This window comes from Myotis lucifugus, unplaced genomic scaffold (assembly GCF_000147115.1).
Source record: "Myotis lucifugus unplaced genomic scaffold, Myoluc2.0 scaffold_14, whole genome shotgun sequence".
NCBI lineage: Eukaryota > Metazoa > Chordata > Mammalia > Chiroptera > Vespertilionidae > Myotis > Myotis lucifugus.
Window position 1 is genome coordinate 14,267,679 of NW_005871062.1, and position 9,441 is coordinate 14,277,119.

Below are 9,441 nucleotides of genomic sequence, written 5' to 3' on the forward strand. Positions count from 1 at the left end.
GTAACGTTAACTACTATAGCAAAAGCAGTTCCACTAACATTTTTACTACTGTTAGAATGTGAGGTGGTGTGGATTAACTGCTGTTAATAAATAATGAGTACTTTCACTGAAAATGCTCATAAATACATTTAGTATTTAAAGTATCAAGTCACAAGACAACGTAAGTCCAAAAATGTTTCTCGATGGCTAGCAATTTTTATTAAGGTAAAAAGCATAGGCAATACGTTTTACTCATCAATAAAAAGCAATTCTATCAATCCACTGGTAATTAATACTAAGCAGAGTTGGAAAGCATTTGACTGAAAGCAAAATATTTAGAGAAAATAGACATTTATATAAAATTATAAAATGCTTATAATAAGAATAAGTGCATCCCAAGGAAAGCACAAACTTATTTTAGTTTATAGAGCCAGTTAAAGCCTTGAAAATTTTAAGTGGAAATTGAAATATGCAAAAATGTATAAACATTCTACAAAAGATGGTCATTCTTTTCCTGAGTGTACTAAAGCTATGAAACGTAAGGTGACAGGAAGGTGGAGGTGTGGGAACACTTTTCAAGGGCATTTCCTTTCTACACACTGCTTCCCTCCTTCTTCATATTCTTGTTTGGAAATCCACATCTGTTGAAAGGTGCCCTGTAAAATGGAAAGAAACATTTTATCTTTATTTTCACAACTCCTAATCTGTGAAGAACTCTTAAAACCTCCCCCCAAATACTATTCCATTCCTCTCTTGTTTCTGCCCTCCTCCAGAACACCCACAAACACTACTTAATGTTAGAAAGAATATTAAGCCTCCTATACCAGTTGCACTGTCATGCGGATAAAAAGAGGCTGTGAAAGGAAGGTGGAGGGTTTGGCTATGATGACTTGGTGCCAATCTAAGGCAGCAATAGAAACTGGTGCAAGGCTTGAACCAGGTACAGAACTGAAGAGATGGTCTAGGATTGATTAACGGTAACATTTAGAAAAGTGCTCACCAGAAGTAGGATAAAATTTAGCAAGTACACACAATGATAATAACAAGCATTTCACCAAGAAACACAGAAGGTGAAAGGAGAAAAGAGACCAAAGGAGGAAGGAACCTGGACTACATGACTATTCGAATGCTTTCAGACATGGTATCTCGTTTTGGTCAGAGATCTCCTAAAAGACTGGAAATAGAACAGAGACAAGAAATACATGCATGGACAGCTCCAAATATATAATTGCTTAAAAATGTTTAGCATAAGTATTTGGTGACATTTATTTAATTGCTCTGAAGAGAACATTCTCCAGTCTAGGGTGCAGATAAGTATAAGGGCTTTTTCTCCTGATTCAAGGCAGGCACCAGCCTAAGCAACATGTAAAAGCCAGCACCATGATTGTACCATTTGCCCCAAGAATCAATTCTTGACTTCCTCTTTCTCACCAAAAGGCCAGGGAGCAACCAGAACCTGAGAAGGATTTATTCTATTTTAAATATGCTGCAGGTACGTCCTGACCAGTGCCAAAGAGAATACACTTGGAAGAGGCGTGAATACATGAACAGGCTCCCACCTGTTTGAGGGGGGAAGCTACTCTTATGATAGTTATAAAATACAAAGATAAATGGTGCACTGGAATTATTTTTAGTCTTTTTATTAAATTTAGTGTTTTCAGTGGTTAAATCATTCAACACAAATTGTTAGGTATTTTTCCAAGTAGTTTACTCACCAGAGAAGCTAAAATAGAGCCACCAATCCATGAACTAAACCTCCGCTCCACTGTTGTATTATTTGCAATCAATTTTAACCGCATACTCTAAAATTGAGAGGCAAGAATAAATATTATTTACATGATCAAATACAACAGGCACACACGGTTTTCCCTCCACCTGGGTGTCCTTTTGTAAATTACTTAACTCCTAGCCAAACAGCTTCTTCACTGAGGCCAGTGTTCCCAAGACCACCTGGTTCATGACACACTGAGCACATTACAGTCATTTTGTCCATGTCTACTCATCCTTGCAGATTCAGCACATGCTGGGTGGGGACTATATTTTATATCTCCAGTGCCCAGCAGTCTATAGGTACTTAGGTATGGAATCAATGACTAAAATGATATTCAAATAGTACAAGAGTAACAAATAGATGTCATCTAGGAATATTTGATTAATAAGGGATATTAAGCCAGCTGGTGTGGCTCACTGGTTAAGCACTGACTCAGGAACCAAGAGGTCACAGGTTCCATTCCTAGTCAAAAGGGATTCAGGAGGCACCAATAGATGATGTTTCTCTCTCATCAATGTTTCTATCTCTCTATCCCTCTCCCTTCCTCTCTCTTTCTAGAAATCACTATGCAAAATATCTATGTACTGAAAAACAAACCTTACCTATGAAATTACACCAGCGTGGATACCTGTGACTGGAGAATACCACTAAAGAACAAAGAAAACTTACTGGGGGAGTTTTCTGAGAGAGTTCTCTATTCAATCTGTCAGTAAAGCTCTGTATTAGCGTGTTTCCTCCTGCCACTATGACACTTCCATAGAGACCCTAGGATACAAAACAAAAATAAATTAGTTCCAAAGGTTTCCATTAGTTTTTAAACACAACTACAAATAAATCCATGTCCACCACTACAATTTCCTTTTGTTTCACTCCTATACAGACCTAGTAGCTTAGTCCTGTGGTTCTCAATACTGGCTACACATTCTATTCATTTAGGCAGAATTTAAAACACCAGGGCTTGGGGCAGTTAAATAAAAGTCTTTGGGGATGGGATTTTTATTTATTTATTTTAATGTTATTTATTTATTTATTTGAGAGAGAGAAGAAGGGGGGAGGGTGGGAAGGAAGGAATGAAAGGAGGGAGGGGGTGAGAGAGGGAAGGGGAAGGAGAGGGAGAGGGAGGAGGGAGAGAAAGAGACAGACAGACAGACATAGGTTTGTTGTTCCACTTATTCATGCATTCACTGACTGGGGATTGCAATGTTGGCACATCGGGACAAGTCTAACAGATGAGCCACAAGCACAGGGCTTGGTATTTTTAGTTAGTTTTAGTTGTTTACATCTCTCCAGAAGATTTTAATATACATTAAAGTCTAAGGACTCCTAACTTAAAGCACTTTTCTAAAACCCATCATAATTTTTGGCAGACAGCTGCCAACATTTAATTAGAGGTATACTTTATAATGACTTCAGCTTAGAATGCTCATCCAAAAGTTCTGGTATTTAAATTAGACACTGTGATTCTTTAATGATTATGGTGGATAATGCACACATTCACAATATTCCTGAAAAACTACTGCTGTCTTTCTCTTTTGCGTGGGTGTGCAATGGAACCACATGGCGAGCTTTACAAAATCCACATGCTGAGGTCTCTCCAAATAAAAATGAATTCCTACTCAGAGGAATTCCTAATCTTCAAGTATGCATCAGAAAGTTCAATGTCAGCCTGCCTTTTTAGTGATAAGTTCATATTATAAAAAATATTTCAAAGGTATAAATCATACCTTTTTAAAGAAAAGGGAATATAGAAGAATTTCCTCTGGAATCAACATTAGTTAAAAGGAGAAGTTTCACTAAAAACAATAAGCTATCACTCTCTTACAGTAAATGTACTTCATACCCCTATCGTCCTGGAGACAGCACATGCCTGACAGGCGACTAGTGGAAATAAAGAACATTTTTCATGGCCACCCAAAAGTGTTTTTTAACAACACGGTTAATAAATTCCCCCTTAGATATAAGAACTATGTTCTAAGCAAAAAAAAAAAAAAAATAACTCAAAGAAAAATTGAGGCAGGGTACAGGGGTGGGAAAAGGAAGGTTTGCAGTTGTGAGTGATATTCTTTTTTTTTTTTTTTTTTTTAATATATTTTATTGATTTTTTACAGAGAAGAAGGGAGAGGGATAGAGAGTTGGAAACATCGATGAAAGAGATCGACCAGCTGCCTCCTGCACGCCCCCCAGTGGGGATGTGCCCGCAACCAAGGTACATGCCCTTGACCGGAATCGAACCTGGGACCCTTGAGTCCGCAGGCCGACGCTCTATCCACTGAGCCAAACCGGTTCGGCGATATTCTTTTGAGTTAATAAAGTTTTGGTAATAATTATAACCTGCATGTCTTTCTCCACGAACAAATGTGAACCTCCTTTTGCTCACCCCTGAATTGGCTACAAATTGAACCTAGGGTTAAAATATGATATAATCAATCTGGTAATCAGTATGGTGCTATAATATGGAGTACTTAAAACTTGGAAAAGCACAAAAATATGAAGGAAATCACTTACCTACCCTTCTTGTGAAAGTTTAACCCACACCTTCTTGACGAATAAAAGGAAAACTGTACTATATATACAAGAAAAATCACCAATAATATATATTTTGGCTTGTCTCCTTTTAGGAAATGTCTAGAACAGCACTATCCAAAAGAACTCTGTGATCGAAAATGCTGTCTATCTGCACTGTCATACAGTGGCTACTTGCTACATTTATCCTGTGGCCTGTGCAACTGAAAAACTGACTCTGAAATTTGCATTTGTTTTAATTTAAACTGCGCCATGCAGCCATTATATACCACACTGGACACCACAGGTCCAGAGTTGTGCATTTTTCCTTTTCTAGTCCTCCCATCTTTTTACGTATTCTGTTATAAAATGAACTTCAAAGTCAATGACCAAAACTGCCAACTTAAATAATGATCTGGGGGCATTTCAGTACCCAAAGAGATACCTCCATGCCATAAACAGGAGACTGGCACTTACTGGTCTGATATCAATATCGCACATTCCAACACTTGTAGTGACCACGTGACTGACTCCCAGCATTGTATTTCCTGATAATCCCTACAACAAAATAAAATGAACAGAGAACTTCAAACAATAAAGTGCGTCCAAAAGCGTTTAGTATTATATAGGTATTCTAATCACACAAGATCTCTACATATACAGAAAAAGCCAGGCTAATTATGAAATAAGCTTTCATACCTTTACATTGGAAGGGTCAAATAATCCTTCAGGAATCTTTAACCGTTCTGCTCCAAAATCACAGTTATAGCCATTGGGGAATTCATAATGAACAGTTGGCATCTGTGCAGCTACTCTGAAAACACAGTAAACATCATTAAACAAAAGACAAAAACAAAAAAACAAACAAACAATCCTCTTCAAAAATAATAAACTACTAAGGAATCAACTTACATGAAAGCAGAGTGAGAATACCTATTTTCTTTTAAAATGTTATTCCATATTTCTTTTGTTTTTTTTTTAAAAATGTTATTCCATATTTCTTAACATAACTTTTTACCTTTCAAGCAGTTAAGCATATTCTACGATTCTTTTTTTACCTAAATACATCAACTTCCTACCTCATTTAGGAAGTATACAGTTTTTTAAAAGATTAGTATGAAGGTTTTAAAGAGCTATTAAATTATATTTTACAGACAAAATAAGAATACATACTGTTCATCATAAGTTGAATCTGATACTTGAAGTACTGAAGCTTGAAAATCCTGGATAACACACTATGGATAAAAATAAGAAAGTTTAAGAAGCAGAGTTATTGAGATTTGTCTTTGCAATCAATACTTTTGTAACATTATCTATAAAATACTTTTCTTAAGGAAATTGGGCCATGTTCCTGGATGGGAAAGAATTTCAATGGTATAAATCTATCAAGCAAAGACTCTTAATTATCAAAGAAACCCAATTATAAGCATCTGAATTGGAAGCTAAAATGCAGAACATTTAAATCACAACAGTATGAAACAATGAAATGAAAAATAACTGGGAACCCTTATATCACAGTCCTACCAAAAAACCAGTTTCAAAACACTGTTTTTACTATAAAAATAAGTTTAGACTTAGAAGCCAGATTTCATTACCTGCATATATACTGTACTTGATATAACTTTACATGACTGCATATACTGTACAATTTTATTTATTTTTAAATATATTTTTATGGACTTCAGAGAGGAAGGGAGAGGGAGAGATAGAAACATCAATGATGAGAGAGAATCACTGATCGGCTGCCTCCTGCATGCCCCCTACTGGGGATCAAGCCCTCAACCCGGGCATGTGACCTTGACCAGAATCGAACCTGGGGCCCTTCAGTCCGCAGGCCGACACTCTATCCAATTGAGCCAAACTGGGCACAATTTTAAAATTTATTTTGAAATACATGTCCTCTGGGTTGCTAAGGAGAAATATTGTCTAATATCTAGTCAAAATTGCTAATCATTTCCACAATTTTTCCTTGTACCAAACACCTATAAAAAACCTTTATCTTTAGGTGCAAAAATGTCAGATAGGATATATGTCTGCCATAGTGAATTATGACTTTAATATCCTTTTACTGTGAGAACTGAATGTATATCTATGCTATGAGAAGTTGTTTTACTAACCTCTCCCCCTGTCAGTAAGTGCTATGTTCACAAATGGATTTTTAGTAAAGAGAATCTCTCATTGGCTCCCTGCTATATTAAAAAATCCACTTTTTCTTTTCTTTTTCTTTTTTTTTTTTTTTTAAGAGAGTGGAAGGGAGGGAGAGACAGTAAGAGAGAGACATCGATTGGATGCCTTCGGATCGAGCCACCAAACAATGTACGTGCCCTTGACTGGAATCGAACCTGAGACCCTTCAGTCCACAGGCCGATGCTTTATCCACTGAGCCAAATGGGCTAGGGCAATAATCCACAGTTTTTAAATGGCTGACTGATATTAGACAAGAGAATATACTTGAGCCACTCCAGGAGATTGCTATAGACAAAAACCATTTCACCACCAAAAAAAAAGTGTCCAGAATAGCATAATGCTTGTTTTACCCCCAAACCGAAGTTCCTTCTAGGTCTCACCACAGTAATCCAAATGAATACATAGTAGTTTGTTGACATATTTGTTTGGCAAGTATGCAAAACAACCCACCCCCCAAAAAGCCATTAATTCTGTTTCTAGAATGTCATATAAAAATGTACAGATTGAAAAGTGTTCATATTGTAGTCAAAGACTTACAGCCTATAAGTCGTTCATGAAGAAGATAAGACTACTTACGTTACACATATAATTGTGCCAAGACCTTGTGACCTGCGGCAACTTCTCTTTCCTTTTCCAGTTTGCTGGTGATCCTTCGCGCACAGGTTCCTGGGTGCCAAGAGCATGGGCTAGGTTAACAGAGCCCACAACATGAGGTGAAGAGGTGGAGATAAATTCCAAAGAGAAAATTCATCAGTCATCACTTACTTTTGATGCAATCATATATGGAGGAATCAGTTCTATATTCATTTCCTGGAAGAGCTCTCTGCATTGCATGGTAATGAAGTCTCCAGCGAGAGGGGATTTCACAATGCCTATGAAACAGATTGAACAAGGCGAAGAGAGCATTCAGCCCAAACTCCCTGGGACAAATGTCCTCTGTGGATTTATGTGTGAATAATTATTTACAAGTAGAAACAGCAGAACTATCCCTCAAAGCATTCAGGAAGCCATGCATCAGTTTTAAATGTACATTATATACCAACAATTTAAAAAAAATATCTCTAAAAAAGATATTACTTGGAACCTGGCATGCTTTGACAGCCCAGTATCCTCATCTGTGTCCATTGTCTCAGAGCACGCTTTAAATACATTTACCTTGCTGAAGGACATAGCCATCGTGCACGGGAATTGCAGTGGTGTGAGTGGCTCCACTGTCCAAAATAAGCCCAGTCGAACGCCCATTAGCAAATCTAGTTTAAAGCATTAAGGGAAAGTAAGGGTCAAGGCTCCTAAAAATAAAGTTTATTAGGAAGGAAAGGTTTTATTAAGGTCTTTGTAAACAGAGGCATTATGGCTTAAGATGTGTTAAAGTAAATCTAGGGGTTAAAATTGATATCAAATCATGACTGTGACTTAAAAAGGAATGACAACAGGCAGGACGGACTTCCAGAGTGGTGGTGGGAGGAGCTTGGGGAAACCTTTCTCCTGGAGAGACACATCTGTTAGGTTGGCCAAAATCAACACAGTCACACAACGTCCCTGGAGATACAGCAAATGGCTTATAACAAACTGAGAAGCTTTTATTTCACAAAATCCACAGAAACTTGGTAGGAACAGTGGGAGGCTGTGGACTTTGAGCTAAGAACTAAAACCATGGTCATAAAGGATTAAAGAGGTATTTCTGCAGTGTGGCAGCTGAGTGGCAGTTTCCATCAACAGCCACTGAATATAGGCATATCCCATTTTCCACAGCTTTGCCTGAAACATCTTAAACCATGTTTGGGAATAGAGCCATTCAAATATTTGCTGAGCATTTATTATATGCCTAGTGATGAGTTTGATGTTCAATAAAGGCTAGCATTCCTTAAGCACAGAAGATTCACAAAGGTGAACCATCTACCTTTGCCCTAAAGAATACCCTGTTTAGTGAAGTAGAAATCAGTAAAGAAAGCTGTAAAAAGAATAGCTCAGGATGCCCTGTGGCGTATTGGAGACCACCTAACCAATCCCTGGGAAATCCAAGTGTAAGCTGGGGAGGGGGACATGGGGAGAGCAGGAACACAAAGAAGGCCAGGAGGCAAGAGAGCAGGTGAGGTCAGGGAAATGCAAGTAGTTCAATATAGCCTAGAAGAATGAAGAATATGGAAGGTGATTCTAGCTTAAAGAGGCTTGTAATTAACATAGATGATAAGAGCTGCAGTGTGAAGAGTGGCCAAGATAAGAGGAAGGGTGGCAATAATCCTGGAAAGAGCTTGCACCTAATGCAAGGGTAGTGGATAGAGAGAAATAAATGGATTGAGAGATGGGGGCGGGGGGGATGGGATACATAGGTCTTGATGACTGATACACTTGAAGAATTAAAGAGAAAGATTTCTGGTGTGGGCAACTGGGAGTAGGATGTTACACAGAGGGAGAAGGAATAAATTTAAGGGGAGAGAAGATAAAGTCAGTGTTGGACATAATGAGTTGAAAATGCTTACAGAAAATATTATAGTTGGCAGCCGAGCCTGGAGCTCACAAGAAAGATCGGGGAATTTGTCATAGAATAACTGGTACGTGAAGTCAAGAAAATGGGTAAGTTAAGCAAGAAGGAGCATGCCAAGAGAGATGAAGGACTAAGGGCAAAACACAAAGCAAACAAACAAAAAAAGGAATAAGGAATGGGTAGGGATGGTCAGAGGGAAGAAGTCTGAGAACATTAAATCAGCGGTTGCCAACCTTTCGGACCTCGTGGACCACCAGTTGACAACCGCTGCATTAAATGGTCAGAAAGAAGGTGATTTATCTTTGCTATAACTGGCACTCAATTGACGTTTTGGCACCTTTTTACTAAATGCATTCCCCAAAGTATGCAAGTTGGACAGCATAAAACTAAGTCTTCCTTACTAGCTTAAGGTGTTAAGAACACAAGTGTGGCTGAAAGATATGAGAACTCAGCTATCAACCATTAAGTCAGAATAAGACGAATGCTACTTTTCTTATTATTTGTTTTACAAAATATA

The 9,441-nt window shown here is 37.9% G+C and overlaps 1 protein-coding gene across 1 annotated transcript in view; it reads right to left on the reverse strand.

The window, feature by feature from the left end:
• Positions 1-173: 173 nt before the first annotated feature.
• Positions 174-9,441, reverse strand: part of ACTL6A (actin like 6A) — a 19,730-nt gene continuing 10,462 nt past the window's right edge. Inside the window, 9 exon segments of the mRNA XM_006084895.3 lie at positions 174-635; positions 1,695-1,781; positions 2,420-2,515; positions 4,730-4,810; positions 4,952-5,066; positions 5,426-5,487; positions 7,016-7,105; positions 7,205-7,311; positions 7,595-7,718. Coding sequence (XP_006084957.1) covers positions 555-635; positions 1,695-1,781; positions 2,420-2,515; positions 4,730-4,810; positions 4,952-5,066; positions 5,426-5,487; positions 7,016-7,105; positions 7,205-7,311; positions 7,595-7,718 — 843 coding nt within the window. The 3' untranslated portion in view covers positions 174-554.